Raw genomic sequence first — 21,203 nt, 5'->3', positions numbered from 1 at the left:
ACTGATACCGTATTGCATAGATCATATTACACACAATTAGAGTTTCAAACAAAAAGTGATTTCATATTGTGTAGGAGTAATAAATAATATGTAAGAATAAAGAATTGGTTAAAACGGTATATAGATAAAGTCCCAGTCTTTGATCTTATTTGTTTTCATATTATACAGACTTGATCGTGTATTGTAGGTATAGTCAGCAAATATAAACCTTTCGACTTATTATTCACGAGCTTGTTTTGAGACAATCTTATACATCATAATTGCTCTATTATTTGTTCCATTATTGTATTCCAATTTAGTCTTGTTAATTTTTCATCTGATGAGGAATACTAAACGGACCTATTAATTATTTGTGCTGCTCTATTCTGATTTTTTTTTGTTTTTGTTTTGTTTTTGTGTACTTCCAGATCCGAACCATACTACATGTACATCACAATAATATCACTGTATATATATATATATATATATATATATATATATATATGTGTGTGTGTGTGTGTGTGTGTGCGTGTGTGAGGGATTTGAAAGGACCCTTTATTGCACATACTTATTTAGATATTTGTTTTATCCAGAAGGGGAATTTCTATTATAAAGCATATTTATTCAGACTGGAAAAAAACAGACCTGAATTATTGCAAAGTTATGCTGAATTCGCTGGCTCTAAGAATACAAAAATCCATTGAAGCGTTTTTTGGGAGACCCTGTAGCACTGCTTTTATTTCATCTTGATTGTATCTGCTTTTTTAATGTAAATAGAAGTAACATCATACAACGTTTAACCTGAAGAGGCTATGGAAATAACTTGAAGAAACAATAAATACATGAATCAAAGAATATAATAAATGAATGAATAATTAAATAAATAAAGACACAAACAAACAAAAAAAATTAAGGGGTATGAAGGACAAAAACGAATAAAATATGGTAAAGAAATATCCCTGACCCTAAGCGATATGAAATGGGCAGTCGTAATAAGACAGGGCGACGGTCAAACGATCTTCCATGAGTTCGAGGCTGGTATACATAGGCAGCCGTAAGGTACGGCGGTAGCCATGGTTATCGCAGCCATGGCCCACTGGCAACATCCGGGTGAGTCTGTCTTCGGTGTCGCACGGTTGCTCGTCCACGGAATCGTCCATGGGTACCTGGAGGTGGTCGATATGGAGTCCTAGGTTTCGTAGTCCACCAACAGGGACGCGATCAGACCCAGCGACAAATACTGCAACAAGATAAATCATGATAATGATAGTTATTATAATTAAAAAATAATAGTGATAATAATGATAATACTTATAATAATAATAAAAAAGATGATATGAAAAATACTGATAAACCTCACGACCTCACGACATTTCCGTCAAAGAGAGAGACAAAAGACTTCATAACAAAGATCTAATGATCTTACTGAATCTATACAGCGAGACTCATTAGGAAAACATTTGGACAGTAGAACAAAAGAGTATAATAGAAAGTTGCACTTGATTGCACTTAGTGCTTTTTGTTTTGTTAAAGTCCTCCAGAAGCAAAAACGGTCGTTAAATACATCATTACATACCTCTCTTTAGTATGTTGAATAAATCTAGTCATCTTAGCCATGCCCGCCTACCGGTCAATAGTTTATTTTAAAGATGCCCGCATGCCCAAGGTAACGGGCCGCATAAACAAATTTTGCTAAGATCCCCATTGGTTTACGTTTAAAAAGTTTCTTTGGGCGAGCGCGGATACCATACAGTGCTTTTTGTCTCCGATTCCTGAATGATCGTAACATTCAGGCAACTTTCCAGCAAAGATTTACAGACAGTGTCTCGGATTTCTGTGATGTTTAACCAGTCTTCACCCAAGAAAAGGATAAAGTAAGAATTCTTTGTAGATTTGTTAGTGAATTTGGTATATAAAAGTTATATATCGACTGCTTTAATATTCGAAGCATAGCTGTTTCTATACCTGCTCTCATGGAGGTTTCATCCTAATATGACCACTCGGGGCGCCCCCAACCCCGGCGCGCCTCAGGGTCATATCAGGATGTAACGTCCCATTGATCCTATCGAAACAGCGATGCCTCTCATAGCAGTTAATATATAAATATTATGGAACAAACAAAAGGTAGATCAAACATTTTAGACTTACCGAGGAACTTTCTTTTCATGTCATTGTCTAGAGCGTGAAATACCGTCCAGAAGATCTTGATTGTTGGGTGTGAGTCTGTATATGGCTGTATATACTGGGTCGACTGAAAATAAATCAAATTATATATCATCAAAAAAATTAGAATGTGCAAATCTTCAATGTGGTTTGTAATTTTGGGGAAGTTTGTCATTTACTACTATACAAAATGCAGTGTCAAACACAATAAACATTTTTTGACAAACATTAATGCTCTAATATTCAGTCAATAACCGGATACGAATCGTTCTTCAACTGTGTCATTGTGCTATTTTTATATCAATGCCCTTTTGCGAGGCATTAATCCTCATTACTGTCAGTTATGATAAACATAGTAGCATACACATGCTTTAGCAGTCACGCAAAACAAACACTTTTATTCAATACAATATGATAATGTATACAAATAGATCTATTGGGAATAAATCATTGTCATTATCATTCCATAAATTGGGGTAAAAAAATTAGTCCACCTTTATGACCAATAGTGTACATGTATATTAAAATGCATAGTGGTACACTTCCGTGTTTAAAAGATCCGTTGACATTTGTAGCCATTGACAGTTTGTGCTATTAAAAAACTACGAACTGGCCTATCATCTAATTTGGTTGGTCCATATTACCTGCTCAAGAGCTTTCCAATCGAAGTGTTTCTCTCCCATGACAAGCGCTTCCAACTCGATAGGTCTGAACATATCAAAGGCGGCGGGATTGAAGACTCTGTTGAATCCTCGCTGGAAGGCTGCAAACTGTGACGGAACCAGGTAATCTCGAACCATATTGTCCACGTAGAGATGTCTTTAGCGCAAAGAAGATAAAATAATAGTTGGAAGATTGAGATTATCAAAAATCATTAATTAACTGAGGATTTACGCAAGGGTATGCAGATCAGAAGCATGCAGTCGGCGTCACTAAAGATAATATTAATGGACTAACTGGACAAAAAAGCATAACATTGAAATAATACCAAATGTTGTCGTTATTACCGAATGAAATTCTTTTTGTATTTATTACCACCATGCCTCTTGTTTTTTAGAAGAGAAATATTAATGTTCTTCCGGCAGGAAACTTACAACACTGAACCCAGTTACCCACTCTGGCAAGACTTTTTTAAAAATCTCCTAAGGTCCTGGATCACTCATCATCTTCATGATCGGGTCTTCACGAGCCGAGGCATACCTTATTAACTCTTCGTCCGCAAAGCAGTGCCAATGCATGCTATGATTGACATGGATACGACTAGTGTATGATGCTATTTAATAATCAATGAAATAAATCAGCTACATTTACATCGACAGTGTACATATCCATACTAAGAATTCTCAAGGCATTAACAAAAATACTGCTATTATGAATATTATGCCTAGCTTTGGCCAAGCTGCCTTCAGACAATGTTATCTTTATAATTATGTTGCCTACACTTTAGATTTTGGATCCTGTTTTCCTTACACATTTTCTTTCGTGACATCGACGCTCCTCCCATTCTTCAGCTCCACCTTTTCACCATAGCAACACCCCATCACGTAATCTTCTGTTCCAGTCCGCAATTTAGACATCTGATCTGCGAACTCCTTGTCGAGCTCTGCCGCTTCCTCCATATCACTATTAGGGCTGATAATCAACATGAAATCAAAAGAAGTATATTTCATTATAACAAAGCACTTTCTTAAAGATACATGAATACACAACTTAATCTATAATTGAAATAGACAAGAAAAACAATAGATAACAATTTTTTTTAAAATACAAAATAGGTAAAATATGAACATTAACATAAACAAATTAATAAACGAATAAACCTATAAACATCTTATAAATAATATGCCAGCGCTGCCACCAGTCTGAGAGTTTCTTATTCTAGACACTACAGACACTACTTTACCGTATGCCTCTATACAGGAGGAACTCACGTTAGATGTCGAACAAAGATATTATGAAATCTATACAATTTTGTTGAATGAAGGTGATGTTTTTGTTATGACCAGGCGATACAATGAAGCATAATAAACATAAAGATGTGATTATATGCGCTCCCATTCGGGATCGCATTCAAATGTTTCTTTGCAGATGGTCGCTTCGTTTTCTTCTCCAAAACACAAGGCGACATGATTTGGGCTAGTTACCATGGATCTTATGAAGTACTACTTGTTTGGCTAAGCATTATAATTAACTTCTTCTTTCGTATAAACTCGATATCTTTTCCATGTAACGAGGCCCTTGATAGAAACAAAACAAAATAAACTAAAGATCACTTTGTGGTATCACTAATAATAATAATGAAAAGGCATTTATATAGCGCCGTCTATCTAGACAATTCTATCCCGAAGCGCACAAGAGAAATAGAAAGAATGAGAGAGTTCTGATGAGTGTCATACTGCCAAGTACAGGCATTGTTAAAAAGATAAGATTTCAGCTTGAATTTAAAGGTCTCTAAGGGTTAGGGTTGGTTATGATTCTCGAATTGAATGGTAAATTATTCCAAAGAGAAGGTGCTGCAATGAATGTATTTTTTTCTTCAGATTCTAAATCTCTTTTGTTTTGATACCAGTTTGTGTTGTTGTTGTGACATGTAAATGTACGACCAATAAGTGCTTCGTCAAATCCAGAGCCTTTATTTCCTCCGTCACACCGAGAAAGAGCTATCTCGTTGTTCGTGTGTTTTTGATGTTCATGTTGTTGTTGTTGTAATTGTTTTTGTAGATGGAGGTGGTGATGGTGATGTATAAAGAGCAACATACCCCTTTCCTAGAAGCTTGGCGTAGAGGAGTTGTGGGAACGGTAATGGAACTATTGCCTTGTTGTGCAATGAAAACCCACACAGAAGACCACATATCTCGGCTAGTTTGGAGTCCTCACAGTCCTGTTTTACATAGGTATTCAGGAAAGGTGGTTTAGTTAAGTTCATTCAAATGAATGCGCATCGCACATGCATATTTTTGTTACACACAAAGCAAATTGAGTTTCGTTTAGGCCATTAAACAAATATATACATGTTTAGCGTCCCCGCCCGCTTCCTTTTTGGGTGCCGCCTCCTATTTTTTTTTTTTGTGTGTGTGTGTGTGTGAAGAAAAAAAAAACATGAAAAACGCTGCTAAAATGGATCTATTTCTGATTAAAAAAATACAAATGTTGGCGGCCATATTGAAAAATAGCCGACTGTCAGGAAAAATGTACCGAGTGGCCATTTTGAAGAAGAAAAAAAGGGCCTCCTCCTTTCTATTTTTTTAAAAAAAGCAGGACGCTAAACATGTTTTCTTTTTAATTTGGCCTAATGCATTGTTTTTTTCTGAACTAGAAATGAAGAAGCATAACCACAATACAAACGCACTATGAGTCCTATATAAGAAAAAAATCACCCAGCCAAACTCTTGAATGATCATAATAAAAAGAAAAAAATACATAAATAGAATTGATATAATTGTTTTCATGGGTAAAACGTAGCAATAACATGTCACCCCAAAAAAATCAAACGCAACTTTCAGTAAATCATATTTAGAATTTCTTTTGAGTGGCGTTCTCTTGATACTTGTTATTCGAATTCCCCAAAAAGCAGTTGACTCATGCAATACCTTCAGAATTGCTATGTATCGGAAAAAAGGCCAAACACATAGTCCAAGTATGTTTTGAACATATTGTACGAGACAAAAGAGGTGAAACTTGGAAGTCAATCTCTGAATAATTAATTAGTTTAAAGATGTACACTCAAATTTGCCAACAAATTGTCTTAAAAAATGCAGGGTCTAATCACAGTAGAAATTCCGAAAATGATTATGTACCTTCCGAAACCAGACAGGCGAGTGAGTCGGGTCGAGTTCGTCGACATATCGGAAAAGACCGTTCTTTCCCGGATCGAAAAGTTCTTCAAAGACAAGCCGGAAAAAATCCTGTTTTGATAGAATAAGAACGCATTATAAATGTTGGAGGTAAAGGCTCTTGACTCTCAAGTGAGATCACGAGTTTGATCCTTATTTTCTGTAATACTTTGTTCTTTTAAAAACTTTCTCTCTGTACTGTGCGTACCAGAAAAAACGAAACCGAGAATTATCGATGTTTTATCATAACTTATAATCAGCCATGCATGAAGTCTTTTGTTCAATGGCTGATCGTCAAAGAAAAGAAGTTAAGTCTTTTATCAATGTTGTTTGTTGCTACGGCAGGCAGCCAGTGAAAACGAATTCGTTTAATAAAATTATGGAAATGCAAGCGTTACTTTAAACAAACAATACTTTGTTATTCCTTGCTCATTTTTCCTAATTGAGTTGTCATATGAAAGGGCAAAAACTTAACTTTTTTTAAATGTGATTTTCTCTTTGAAATTCAGATACCGTCCGCCAAATGACTTGTTGGTACCCTCTCTTCAAATTGCTTTTAATCACTCATGTGTGAAATATGCATCATAGGAGTTATATCAAATGAAAGAAGAGGATCTAAGCTTTACAAATATGGGTCATTTATTAATTATAATTGTGATTAAGTTATGATAAAACATCGATAACGCTCGGTTTCTTTTTTTCTGGGACGCACTGTATATATATATTATATACAAGATTTATTAAAACGGGGGCTGTTACAAGGATGCCAATAATCACTTACCATACTCAGAGCCCCCTCGTCCAAACCAATCTCACCCATGAATTGGACCATGAGAGGTATTTGAAGCCAGGACCTCGGTAAGGTCAGCATCTCGGCTAACTGCTTCCGGACACTCCACCCGAAGATGTCATCCCGGCTTACGTTAAGGAGAAGACACAAACGTGGTACAGGAATCCCCAAGAGATAACAAAATCCAAACATTGGATGTTGCCTCATTGCTTGTTCCATGGCATTCTGGTAAGTAATCATTGAAAAACATGAGAACTTTGAATTGCAGGATATTAGGTAAAACTAACTGCAATAATCTTTAAAATATTATATATTTATTGTCTACAGTCTCTAAGGTTTTAGAATCGTTAATAAAATACTAGTACTGTTTCCTTTTTAAAGAATCATAATTTTTTTCTTCTAATATTCAAATCGGTTTCAGAGAAAAATATAGCACTACTCGTGCTTTATTGTCTTTTGTTGATGAGGTGGCACATGCTACTGATAAATCTTTACACACGGTGGGTACATTCAGGCACGCTGGAAGCAGTTTGGGATGGGGGGGGGGCAAACATTCCAGGGGGGCTCACTTTCCAGGGGCAGTGACGTAATGAGAAAAAACGTTCGGAAGGAGGGAGTGGGGGGGGGGGGCAGTAGAAAAATCTGCATCACCACCAGTCTTAAACGTTACATGCAGGTCCCGCGGAACGTTTTTTAAAGAGTATTAACGATCAGGTAGAGCGTAAACTGGCGTGGGGTCCAGGGCATGAGCCTCGACTTGGGTCAAGGGGCTGAGCCCCCGGAATCTAGGGGTTTTAGGTATTTATTTACGGTTAGATTAGCATCCAGGGGCCCTCTTTAAGGCCATTGACGGAAGCTCAGAGGTTTTAATATTTAACTACGGTAAGATGAGCATCCAGGGGCCGCCTTAGGGCCCTTGGTGGGGTCCAGGGGGCAGAGCCCCCAGAAGCTCAGGGGTTTTAGGGATTCATTTACGGTCAGATGAGCATCCAGGGGCCCTCTTTAAGGCCATTGACGTGTTCCAGGGGGGGGGGGAAGAGCCCCCAGAAGCTCAGAGGTTTTAATATTTAACTACGGTAAGATGAGCATCCAGGGGCCGCCTGTCGATAAAAAGCTTTCATGGAAATGTCCAGGTTGAAATGTTATATTGATAATATTTGTAAAACTATTTCACGTAATATTGGGGTAATAAATAAATTAAAAAACTTGTCTCCCAATTTCTTCCTTGTTTATGTTATACTCATCTTTAATATTGCCATACCTGAATTGTGGTCTTCTTGCTTGGGGTAATGCGCACAAATCGTTGTTAGAGATTATTGTTATTACCAAAAAGGGCTATTCGTATTATCTGTTACTTTCCTATACGCTCTCATACTGACCCATTATTTTGTTTAATACATTATTAAAAATTAAAGGCTTGTACTTGTACCAATTAGGCAAATTTATGTAAAAATATGATAAAAATATCATATGTTACCTTCACTAAGCTTTGGATTTTATGTTTTTCATAAACCAATCATTTCATAATCAACCAACGTTCGAATGAATTTCATTTGCCCCTTTTCAGAACTCTATTAGCTCAGAACACGTTAACTTATGTTGGTCCAACATTTTGGACCACTCTTGATATAGGCATAAATCATTCACTTTCACCAAAATCTTTAAAAACAAAATAAAGTTATATAGTGTTGTTTATATTAACAAAAAGGTCATTGCTAGATTAATCCCAATTGGTGCTAAATAAAAAAAAAAATCATCATGCTTCCTACGTACTTCCTATTTTTCATATACACTGTCCTCCATTCATGCGGTTCACACCCACTCACCCCTTTTCTTTTGTTGTCCATGCAGTTCATAATTCTACCCTTGTGCTTCCACACTGCGTTTTATATGTAGATACATGTTTTCTTCAGTATTCTTCGTAGACACAGGCATGAGTAACGGTAATGACATTGTAAAGCGCATTGTACTCCTCGTCACTGTTTTTCAAACCCGCATTTCGTAGGCTTAAATGGACTAGTGCAATTGTAATGATAGACAGTTCGGATTCGTTGACTGATCTCAATTTCTCACAAAGAAATAGAATCATACTTACATCTTGTTCACTTATGTTATAGGATTCAAGCATCTTTGTTTTCATCTCTAGATCAATGAGGAATGGATACGACGCCCAGGAGAATTTCTGCAACGGCTATAAACATCAAGAAAGAGTACACGACCGTTTTTTTCTTGTTTAAATTAACACGAGAGTAAACATAACGAATTTATTCATACACGTTAAAAAGCCCACACTGTGGGAAAATTAGTTTTCAATGGGTCCTTGGCAAACATTGCAAATACATGCATTAACATTGCAAATGTGAAAACATATAAAGCACTTCGTTAAAATAAAAAGCACTTCGTTAAAAAGATAATTAAAAAAAAAGCATCACTATAGAGACACTCTGTTCTTGTTTTATGTTAGTTTAATCATGAAATCCATTTTTATTTGAAATTTCGTCATTTATTTATAATGTATTTATTGCTGGTATATTAATAAAATATTTAGATGAAATGCCAATAAGGTTAAATCAATCAATATGAATCTATATACAAATATTAATGTATCATAACCACTTCGAGATCTGTCCATAATCCTTGCTATCATATGAGAGTATTCACTCTTGACAGTTCTAAAGAGAATTCAACTATGTTCGCAAAGGTGTTTCGATGTGATACATGGCACTTTTTCATTTATACCAGATGTTCGGTATTCTGAAAGTTCAATTTGTCATGTTCAATACTAAAACAATGATATTATGACAGTTCTTAACCGTACCCCGAACAAGATAGGGCCTAATAAATAAATCGGGCACATTATGCCGATTTTTTATAATTCTGAAAATGAAATAAAACCCTATATCATCCATTTCGAAATTGTGAACTCCTGCTGCAACGAACCTTCGAGGAACAAAAATTGATTCTTTGACAAAACTATTGTCCCCCCTCCCCCTACACTAATATGAACGGTCAGACCCGTATCACTTACTTGGTGTGGACGTATCCAGACTTTGTCTAAATTAGGGATGTAGAACGTCTTAATGGAAAGGATGTCATGCTGTAGATTAATCTAATATATAGAACAAACAAATACAAAGGATAACACAAATATTATGCGAATTCTTGTTGAATGAAATGCAGATGTCGATACATACGATAACGTACACTGTTGGTCATAATGGTGGAATTTTTTTTTTTTACCCCGATTTATGGAAATATTTTAACAATGATTTATTCCTACTAGATCTAGATAATAGTATACATTCTCAGATTTTATTGAATAATAATGTGTGAGTGTTTGTTTTGCGTGACTGCTAAAGCATATGTATGCTACAATGCTAATCTACTAGGGGACCTACGTCCTTAAGACATAACTGACAGTAATGAGGAATAATGCCTCATAAAAGGGCACTAATAAAGCATATCGACACGGTTTTGATCCTGGGGGCTAACAGTAACGAGGCCATTGCTTAACCACTGAATCATGACTGTACGCAGTGGGGGCTAAGGTACGTCGCCGCCCCCACACATACAAAAAAACAAAGAAAATGCAATAATTTTTCAATAAATCATTGCATTTTGACCCGACCCCTATGATAAAAAAATCCTCTATATGGGCATGCCTTGACCCATAATGCATTGCCCTACAGAGGATTTTTTATGTTGGGGGCCGGGGGGAAATGCAATAAATTATTGAAAATCTATCGCATTTTCCTTGTTTTTTTTTGTATTTGTGGGGGCGGCGACGTACCCTAGCCCCCACTGCGTACAGTCATGATTCAGTGGCTAAGCAATGGCCCCGTTACTGTGAGCCCCCATGATCAAAACCGTGTCGATATGCTTTATTAGTGCACTTTTATGAGGCATTATTTCTCATTACTGTCAGTTATGACGTAATGACATAGGTCCCCTAGTAGATTAGCATAGTAGCATACATATGCTTTAGCAGTCACGCAAAACAAACACTCACAAATTATTATTTAATAAAATCTGAGAATGTATACTATTATCTAGATCTAGTAGGAACAAATCATTGTTAAAATCTATCCATAAATCGGGGTAAAAAAAAATTATTCCACCATTATGACCAACAGTGTATATATCATATTACTCTCTGCAAACATTTACACATATTCAATGTGAGCTAGACATCTTAACCGTGTTGAAAATTATCCTTACAGGAAGGGTGGTGGTCTGGGCTTACAGATCCCGAATTCATGACTTTCCTCTTTCAAGATCGGACCTTGTGTTGGGGATACGAGAGGGGGAAAAAAAGGGGGGGGGGGGACATTCTGACCCTTTACTACCTGTGAAATCTTCCTTTCAAAAAACCAATTAGAGTAGAATTAAGCTAGTATGTCACGATAAATATTTGTGTGTGTGTCGATGTTTGGATGGTAGGGTGTGTTTGTGTTGGGGTGGGTGTGGACCTGTATGCAAGTAGCTATAATTGTTTGGTTCATTGTGTTTTATTTTGATTGTTTCATTTTGTTTGATTTTGATTTGATTTTTTGCTGACATGCATCAAACAAACGACCTTTAAGCCCGGGGGGGGGGGGGTTACTCAGATTTGGTTTGAACGGGGGCATGCCGCTTAAGCCTCAACACCTCTACCCATTTTTAAGGGTCAGTTGGGTGATTTTTCTCGAAATACAGGCCAATTTTTCACAATGCAAACACCCTAAAGCTTTGGAAACTTTAAAAAACGGACCCATGTTTAGGGATATTTTTGTTTAACATGGGACCCATATTTAGGGATTATTTTTTGAAAAAAGTGACATATTAGAGCGGCACATCCCCGTATGATTTAATATGTGGGTAATCCCCCCCCCCCCCCCCCCCGGGGTGGGGGGCCTTTACGATTTTTTTTTCTGTATAGTTACTTGTAAAGCGAGAAAAGGTCCTTATGATAATTGTACTAACAATGACTAGACATTTTGCTCCTGCGATAATTATTCTGGGCTTCATGTCGTCAGAGGTATATGGTTAGGGTTAGGTTGCAATTCAGCGTTATGATAGGTATAGGGTTAGCATTGTTGTAAGATATAGTGTAGGGTCCAGGATTGAGGTTCGGAATTCGGTTAGTGTAGGAAATTAACTCCGGGCAATTGTCGCAGGAGCAAGTGTCTTACAACCGTAAAAAATCACACGACTGGTTCAAAAATTATTAACTTACTCACCTCATTCAAGGAGCCGAGAATTCTCAGGTAGGTCCAAAAGTTTGCCAGTTCCTTCTCCAATAGCACTCTGTCGTGGAATAGGATTGTGAGGGACCGTCGGTAAGCCATGATTGTGCGTCGAAAGGACATCGGTTCGAACTTCCACCAACGAGCTATAAAGGGGCAAATTGGGGATAGAGTACAGGTTATATATGTTATTTAGAGCATCGCAGGGTTGAAATCAAGATTCCATTCATGTTTTACATTGAACTTGCTGTCAGATCTTAGGTCAGACAAACTCGCTTCACAACTTTTGTTTACATCGCTACCACTCTCTCTACCCAATTAACTTGATCGCTAAGACTTTCTTGAAATAAACTCAATGGGAATTTTAAATATATACTGTATCGCCTACATAAATTCACGTTCAGATTGGTAATAATGCTATTGCAATGTTCGCACATTGCGAAGAGGCTTTCGTCAAGCTTTAGGCTGTTGAAATTGTCTAAGGATGATTTTTCCTTAAGTCTTTAGGATCGTGTTGCCTTTGCTTCGTATTTTCTAAAAAATCCCATGACATGAGGAAATTGTCTTTATCAATTACAAACAACTTCGGAAAGCCCGAGTACAGGAAAGTACTTCGAAAACCGTGAATACCTAACAGTGAACATAGTGCTCTCATCATGAGTGGCAGTGCGTACGAAAAGTATGTTGAAACTCTTCTTAGGTCAACTTGTTCTCAACATACATTTTGAAAAAAAATTGCTTTGAATAATTTTTTTTAAAATATGATTTTAGCCATTTAGAACGAATTTGTATATGATTAATCATTTAGGGATTCTGAAGATAATTAACCCATAGCAAAAAAACATATAACGACAAAAAGTTGACTTTGCATTTTTTCCCCGATGCCTTTGGCTCGGTTTTTCTGAAGTTGTGTCTGACTGTTTACCAGGTGTTGCCGAATTGGATTTCTTTTCCCCGGCCTTCGATGCCATGTGAAGAAACCCTATCAACCTGTCTGCAGCGGCCAGGGCACGGCGCCCCCAGGGGCGGTGATGGTTACTGAACACAGGACATTCCATCAGAATATAGATGAACCGAAGGGCTTCGATGTGGGGTGTCGACTGAGGTATGCTGGTACACAGATTAACAGAGATCACTTCGGAGAGCTGTAGAAGATGATTATGAGAAAATGTAATTATTTTGTAGAATTTAATTACTGGTAAAGATATGGCATAAATGCAAAAATACCAATACATTAATATGTGTAGTATGTTGTATAACATTTCAAGTTAATGATGTGGATTGGCAGTTGTTACTTTTGGTTGCGTTTTAGAAAGATCCATTTGATCTTAACCAAAAAACAATTTTTTTTTAAGATAGATTTTTCGCATCCCATCCTCGGAAACCTGTGTTTTCTTGATGAATTCGTTTTCATGTGTTCGTTTAATAACTACATTCTGTCCTTTCCATTCTGTTCTGTAAAACTGTTTACTATTAGGTTCACCTTTTCAAGAAGTTTGTCGTTCTTGCTGATCACTTTGTAAGCCCTTCTTGCTGCTTTTAGATCAACATTCAGACCATCGACTTCGTTTGGTCTGAAAATATGAAGTACAAACATTAAAAACCGAACCCGAATATTTTTAAGAAATCAACTAAACAGAAATTTCAATTACAATTCTTATCGCCCATAGAAACGAAGTTTCGATCGTTGCACATTACAACAAGAGATAGGGCACAAATTTCAGGCTATTGGTGTTGCTATTGGTTGATTTTCCAAAAGTAATTGGAACATGTACAATCCAAAGATAAGCTACGGATATTTCATAAAGTTATACTGATAAATGTAGATATAAAACGAGATGAATGACTTGCGAAATGATTATCCTTTTAGCACATCATCAATCATTACCCTGTTTGGCGGAAGGATGCATTTAGGCAAGCGGGAGATGAGAACACCATGCTTGCATATTGGAATAAGGCGTCCTCTTCAGTGATGTCTCCTTGAATATTAATGTCACTTAAACTCTGCAGCAGTCCAGCAGATAGTGTACCGATCTCCCGTCCAGGAGCAATTGAAATATGGACATCTTTTCTCTGAGGGTAACAAAAGAAAAAGCATGAAATGAATTCCAGCTCATTTTCTTGCTCGAAATGGTATCAACATCATAATACATCATAACCAGCATTTTAGCTCAGGTATGTGAGGTTAAATCTATGACTTTTTGAAAAAACGTAATACTTAACAACTTACCTCAAATTTATTATTGAATATATATCTTTTTCTATGTTTTGAATATTAACATTTTTAGGTTGTCAGGCACAAGAGCAACAACAAAAACCATAACATACAAATAGAAGTACACATACCACTGGTTCATCCTGCTCTATGATAAAGATGTTTTCCTGTCCAGCGCACAGTCGGCGCCAGGTTCGTGGTTGCCTTTGATGGTTCTCCTGACCAACACAGGTTATGCCAGGTACATATTCCAACGTTTCTCCCGCATGACCGTCATGTTCGTTGGTGACTGAAGTTGTATCCAATGTAGCAGAAAGATCAGTGATGCCATCCTCATCATCCTCGACATCATATCTGCGGGTTCCTTCTTCGAATCTTTCGACATGTTCGTAGTCCTCTACAGGCCTTGATGGTTCCCAGACCTTTGGATCAAAGCCGTAACGACCAGGTGGCCAATCAGTGGACGATTCAGGTTCAAACAAGTCAACCATCGAACCTTCTTCAAGGGGTTCAAGCTGTACATTTCCACCCTTTTGGACCTTCTCATGATCAAGAACGAAGACCCCATTGGTGATTTCATCAACTGCATATGTACATCGACTGCAGGGAACGGCAAGAGAGAAATCTAAAGTGTCGAAATATGTTGCTATATCCTCTTTTTTCAGTGGTGGATTCACAATAAATTATTTTATATCATTAATGTTGACTCATTGTTAGCATCTTTTGAAATATTTTTGAAGCTTGTGGTATTGATCCATGAAAGACACAAAATTGCCACGATAGGATCATGTGTACCCTGTGGTAAGTACATCGACAAATGTAATAGTGGTCCATGTACATGTATTTGATAATCTTAGTTAATTCAGCCACCGATTTAAATCAATAAAAGTGTATAATGGTACCTGAGGAAAACACTGCATAATTATCATAATACTGTACATCTACTATATTAGTTCTTAAAGATATCAACATATTCAAAACATCTGTAAACCATCAAAGTCGATGTTTTTATAGTAATAACAAAAAAGAAAACATTGAAAAGCTATAGCAAAAAAAATAAATAAATAGGCTTACGGTCAAACTTGTCTATAATGGCCACCCAAGAAACAGAAAAAGCGGCCCACTACATACAGGTGGTCTTTATAGAGATAACATTAATAAAGGTATGACTGAAAAAAAACGAAAAACATGTCTACATGAACGCTTACTTGGTTGATTGTAGGAAAGAGAACGTGTGTCCGGGTCGTCCAGGTCTCAGTTCAGACTTGCCCCATTCGTCGGACTCACAAGGGTACCCGTCGACACCCATACCATATACCATCAGCTGGCCATTCTACCAAAAGGAAAAAAACGCGAAATTTAAGAAAAGCGTAGTTCAAGGAGTATAATCACAAAACAATAATTTGTATATTTTTGGAAGACATGAAATCTCCTCATTAAAACTACATCAGGCATTCAACTGTTTAATAATTACAAGAGATGTTGGGGGGGGGGAATATAATATTAAAGGGAAATCCAAACTTGACATAAATTACTAAAGAGCGAAGGCAGAGAATCAGAAAGTTTGAATGAAATCTGATTTTTTTTTTTTAAGTTGTGAATATCTAAAAGTTGTAAACATTGCAGGTGTGGGTTTATCAAATTCACCGAATCGGTAATGTCTCTGTGATGTAAATGCAGACAATTTTCCGATCTGTTCAAACACGCAAAATGACAGAAATATCAATTTTCTTTAAATCTATATGAATCAGGAGGGTGTTCAATCCTTGGAGAACCTATAATGATATGTATTTATAAGTTAGGGGATAGTTTTCCGGGGGGTAATATGATAGACATGAAGAATGGTAAAAATCCCTTGGACTGACAAAGTTAGTAATGAGGAAGTTCTTAGAAGAGCTGGAGTGCATAGGAAAGTGAAACGTGAAATGAGGATTAGGCAGTTGAAGTTCATGGGTCACTTTGCTTTCAAACATAGCAGGAGATGGATTGCCCGTTTACTCTTAAAAGGCCTCCCTTATTGTCTCCATGTGCCACAATATATTCATCATGGGATAGATGTACCATAGGCTTCAAGAATATTTTAAAAAAAAGTTGCCATGGAGTTAGGCGAGGCGTCAAAAATAAATATACCAGCCAGCGGCAGCTAACTGCACTTGTGCGTCCTGGCTGCATTTTTTAAATTAGCTCAGCCGGCTACCGCTGGCGGTAGGACCCTCAATTAACTCATGATGTCATCATAATGGTCTCCGAACAAAAGCATGCGCCGGCTGCCGCCTTTCGATTGGAAACCGAGCCTCAGATCCCAGCCTGGCGCAAGCCGGCTGGGCTAATAAGTGAAAAATAATTGCCCCAGCCAGGCTTCGGCCGTAATTGCAGCCTCGATGCGCCAATACGTGAGGCGGCAGCCTGCTGGTATCGATATTTTTGACGCCTCGCCTTAATCAAGACCGGAAATGTGTCATTTTTAAAAATTCATAGTGTTGCACAATCAATCCCCGGCTGTGCCATCGACAGGTGCGTATTGTTTTGTTCAAAATTGCACGTACGGCAACCTTAAGTGGAGGCGAAGAACGCAACCAAAGTGTTTAAACTTCAGACTGGTAAGGAGTCGAAAATAACTAGCGAGAGCGCCACAGTTTACAAAAGTGTGTTAACTGGTCCTTCTGCCTCTCTCGGGATTGCTACATCGTCATTCCATTTTGTTAAGAGTATAGTACCGATGATCGACCCCATGACCTTCGAATCTGGGTCCAGTGTTTAAACCACTCAACTCCGACACGTCTATAAACGTGTTCCTACCTGTTTAAGGAAGCTTGTATGGTGCATTCCGCACGAGACAACCTTGACATTGCCTTGTGATAAGGAACACAACTTGACCGGTAGCTTCACATCTAAAGAAGTGTGTTGGAAGATAAGACAGTTTGACTTAGGTTAATAGAAATGTACGTACTACACATCCTGGTATCAAGCAAGAGTGTATCCAGGGGGTGAACCATTACCAAAACAAAAACATTAATTATAATATGCTATAAATGATAGCATTCCTATCCACCACGCAATAAGGTACATAATACCCTGACGTATTATTTTAGGAATTGTTTTTATTCCTTTTTTTCCTTTCTTTTTTACAACTTTCTTGTCCCTTTTTTCGGTTGTTGTTGTTGTTGCTTGGTTGCTTGACGACGTGTCATGAAGTATTTAGAAACAAAGATGCAATATTATAGTAATAATGACTGATATGAGAGACGCAGTTGTTTTTATACGCTCAAGTGGAGGTTACATCGTGCTATCGCCCCGAGGCGTGCCGAGGGGTGATATCACGATGTAACCTCCCCGAGAGCCTATAAAAACAACTATGCCTCGAATATTAAATCAGTCATTATAACTCGTCTACCGAAGAGGGTCATAAAATACATGTGCGACTGCAATCATGGTAATCAAGTTTGTTTACACTATTAAGACCTAGAAATCTAATCTTTATAGGGTGTCTGATCGCGCACCACTCGAGTTTGTGTGCTAAAATCCTTCCCATTGAGATTGCACGGATATATCCCTATGCGGTCTAGATCTACGTGTAATCATACCCGCCTACCAGTCAATAGTCTTTTGAAAAGTGCACTAGGGCGCTTTTCAAAAACTATTGACTGGTTTTGGCAGTTTACGTTTCTTTAATACGCGAATTGATAAATTAACGACTCCAATTTCGACCAATCAGATGGTTTGATTTCTAAAGTGAGGTTTATAATAGCAATTATTATCTTTTACAGGCTTCCAAGTTGTACAATAAATCAGTGTATTTAATATTTTTAGCGCAGCACCCGGATGACGGATCAATTAATGTTGTTTTCGTATTACTCTGTCATCCGGGAACTTCAACTGCCAATAGAATATTGCTCGATTATCGAAAATCTACAGCATTTTACCGAGATAAATCAAATGTTGTTATTTCGCTAGTCATCCTGATATAGATAATACTAATACTAATACTGTATGGCTTTGTTTTCGGGATATAAAAGAATATATTATATAAATACTGTCGCTTACCATCTAACTTCTGTAATCCCAACTGCCCATGCGTGTTACTGCCCCACACAAAGATTGACCCGGTAGTGGAAAGAGCAACGGAGTGAGCGCCGCCAGCGGCAATGTGTTGCACTGGAATTCCCCAGAGACCTTCGATTTCAATGGGTTTCTCTGCATGGTCCTTTGCTTCCTTCGCGGCCCACTTGGTCTCCACACCTAGCTGACCATGACGGTTGCAACCCCATGAAAACAGCCGCCCATCTAGCAAAAAGGCAGTGAAATCAGTTCCATTCTTACAATATACACACACAGGCGCTGTTGCGATTGCCTAGTTAACAATGCAACGAATCACGTATCCGTTATTAGGAAATAAAATGAAAGTAAACTTAAGACATCAATGAGATTATTAAAACTAGTTAGATGGGGAAAAAGAAAAATTACTGAATCATGGAGGTAAAAAATATAACATGTTAAATCTCTTATAGCTTAGATAGGCCTATGTCGTTTTCAATTCTTTGATTTTTCATCTAAGCTTTCGTTAAGATATTGTTTTGATAGCATCTTTCGAAGAATCTGTGTCGGCAAAGCATTACCACATTAAAGATATCGAGGAATCATATATAGATGACAATTATAAAGAATTAAAACAGTAAGACAGAACTTTCAAAAAGAGCTTAAAGGCAAATACTAAGAAAGTAGGGAACACTTCACAGTAAATAAAGAGCCCTCATCGTTCACTTCGACGCAGTGTGTACAAAAGACCTATGGTAAATCTTGTAAAGTCAACCTGCTGTTGAAATTTTAAGCGCCTAAATTATCCTCTTAATATTTGAACGATTAGTCATACACAATACTTGAAGCATATACATAACAAATATTTTAGATCTATCCCCAGTATTAATTTCCTGAAAATGTATGATTCAATATTCAGTATATTTTGTCTCATGGATGTCTTTAATAAACATACTACCTTGAATTAAACGATGAGGGCGTTATGAGCCTATTTCGAAGATCAGGACAATTATCCCGTGAGCAATCAAATCAGAAATTTACCTTCTGATTTTCTTCGGGGGTGGGGTGGGGGTAATTCTCCATGGGGTAATTGCCCTTGGGGGGGGGGGGTTATTTTCCGGGGTTTATTTCCCAGGGGATTATTGTCCTAGAACTGTTTTGGAAGTATTTGATTGCCAGCGGTTTTCCAAAGTTGTGTCGGGACTTGAATAGAAAGACGTATTACCTAGAGTGAGTGCGATTGAATGGACGTCTCCGCAGGCAATCTGGATGACGTCATAGTTTGAGAGTTCCTCGATCAATCTGAAAACATGCATGTTGTAGAATGATTAAAGGTAGGATATTTTACCGACATCACCACTGCTGTAATGTATCAAAGAGATTCGATCATACACAGTATGTCCTCCGTTATGTATTTTCAATTGCGCCATCTTTCGGTGAAGGCATACAGAATGATTTCCGGTTCCTGTCAAGGAGTTGGTAATGCATCATGGCTGTCGATTCGGACATTGTGAGCAGCACATGGCAGTATACGTTAATCAAAATAGTGTGAGTAAAATATTCTTACATTAAGATCAATTTAAATCAACACTTTTAAAATTGGCTGACTAAAATTAATAATTGTGATGGGAGCCTATAGTTGTGTGCAAACTTGCACTTGTGGCAAATAGGCAACCAAAGTGTAAATGTATTCCGGAAATATCGTCGCGAACCAAGAGGTCGATTTTTCAATAAGTTGCATGTCCCCCGGCCAAACCAAAATTAATTAATTATCTGTATGCCAGAATTTGATTTACGCATCGTATATATGAAAAGGGAAATATGCTCTGATTTATGCCCCCCCCCCCCCCCCCCCCCCCCCAACTCCCTTGGCGGCAATTCCATAATCCAAAAGGCACCTGTTATATATTAGTAGTTGACTGGTTGACAATCGCTGTATAAGCATCGTTTTTATTATTATTTTTATGTTTAAGTGAACTCTACAGTCTAACTTGTTTAGGGGCTAATCAGTCATAGAGGAATGTAGGAGTAAATACACAAAGCAGTCTTGTGTATGCCAATTTGCATACTCTCTCTCTCTCTCTCTTTCTACTACCCCCCCCCCCCACCTCCGACCGGTACTAGGACAATTACCCCTTGGGCAATGACCCCCCCCCCCACCCCCGGCCAATTACCATCGGGAAAATTACCCCCGAGGACAATTACCACCCGGAAAATTACCCCCCGAGGACAATCATCTCTCGAGGACAACTCCCTCCCCCCCCCCCCCCCTCCAATAAAAAATTCTGCTTTTATTTATAAAAACCAACTTATTATCAGGGTGGACTTCCCCTTTAATAAACAGGTGATAATTGTCGGGATAATTGACCTCGGGGGAAGGTTGTCCTTGGTTGTCTTGGGGGGGGGGGGGGTATTGTCCTACGAGGTTCCGGGGTCGGGGGGGGGGGTAGTTTTCGGGAGGTGATTGTCAACGGGGCTATTGTCCTGATACGCCTGCGGCCATATAATCCTGGATCCGGCAGTTAACCTAACCTTGGTGTGAAGTCTTGTGTAATCTGGCTCTGGTTATCATATCTCTGCTTCTTTTTCCGAATACCAAGCTGCCCGACATCGTTCCTACCCCAGCTGTAGACCCGACCATCGGCAGAGAGGGCAAGGGAGTGATGTCGACCACAGCATACGCTCACGATGTCAACGCAGGGTTCATTCTCCTCTTCGGATGTCGGGAAGATCACCTCGACTGGTTTGAGAGGAGGTTGAGAATATTTAATTGAAATTATTTGGTAAATATCAGGCCTCTATTTACACATTTAAGGTATGTAAAGATAGTAAAGGGATCAAAATCCCTCCAAGCAAAAAACGAAAGAAAAATGGGTGAAACAAAAAGCGAGGGTGGACGGCTATCAAGAAAAGAATAAAGGATCGGGTTCAATATACGAAGCTTTCGACAAACACAAAAGTCA

General features: G+C 38.0%; 1 protein-coding gene across 1 annotated transcript; it reads right to left on the bottom strand.

Moving 5' to 3' along the window:
* Positions 1 to 894: 894 nt before the first annotated feature.
* Positions 895 to 20,909, bottom strand: LOC579563 (probable E3 ubiquitin-protein ligase HERC4; the record flags this gene model as incomplete). The annotated part of the gene is made up of 19 exons (XM_030982611.1): positions 895 to 1,219; positions 2,128 to 2,230; positions 2,787 to 2,961; positions 3,613 to 3,774; positions 4,902 to 5,023; positions 5,940 to 6,047; positions 6,757 to 6,990; positions 8,861 to 8,956; positions 9,794 to 9,874; positions 11,985 to 12,136; positions 12,916 to 13,135; positions 13,474 to 13,564; positions 13,879 to 14,063; positions 14,337 to 14,805; positions 15,414 to 15,538; positions 17,005 to 17,096; positions 18,250 to 18,489; positions 19,466 to 19,542; positions 20,773 to 20,909. Coding segments are annotated over 19 exons (3,144 nt in total), but the record flags the coding sequence as incomplete, so codon positions are not given.
* Positions 20,910 to 21,203: the final 294 nt, after the last annotated feature.

The sequence above is a fragment of the Strongylocentrotus purpuratus genome, unplaced genomic scaffold, assembly GCF_000002235.5.
Source record: "Strongylocentrotus purpuratus isolate Spur 01 unplaced genomic scaffold, Spur_5.0 spur5_scaffold_12, whole genome shotgun sequence".
In the NCBI taxonomy this organism is placed as follows: domain Eukaryota; kingdom Metazoa; phylum Echinodermata; class Echinoidea; order Camarodonta; family Strongylocentrotidae; genus Strongylocentrotus; species Strongylocentrotus purpuratus.
Note: the sequence above shows the minus strand (reverse complement) of the source record. Positions and strands in the feature narration are given on the sequence as shown.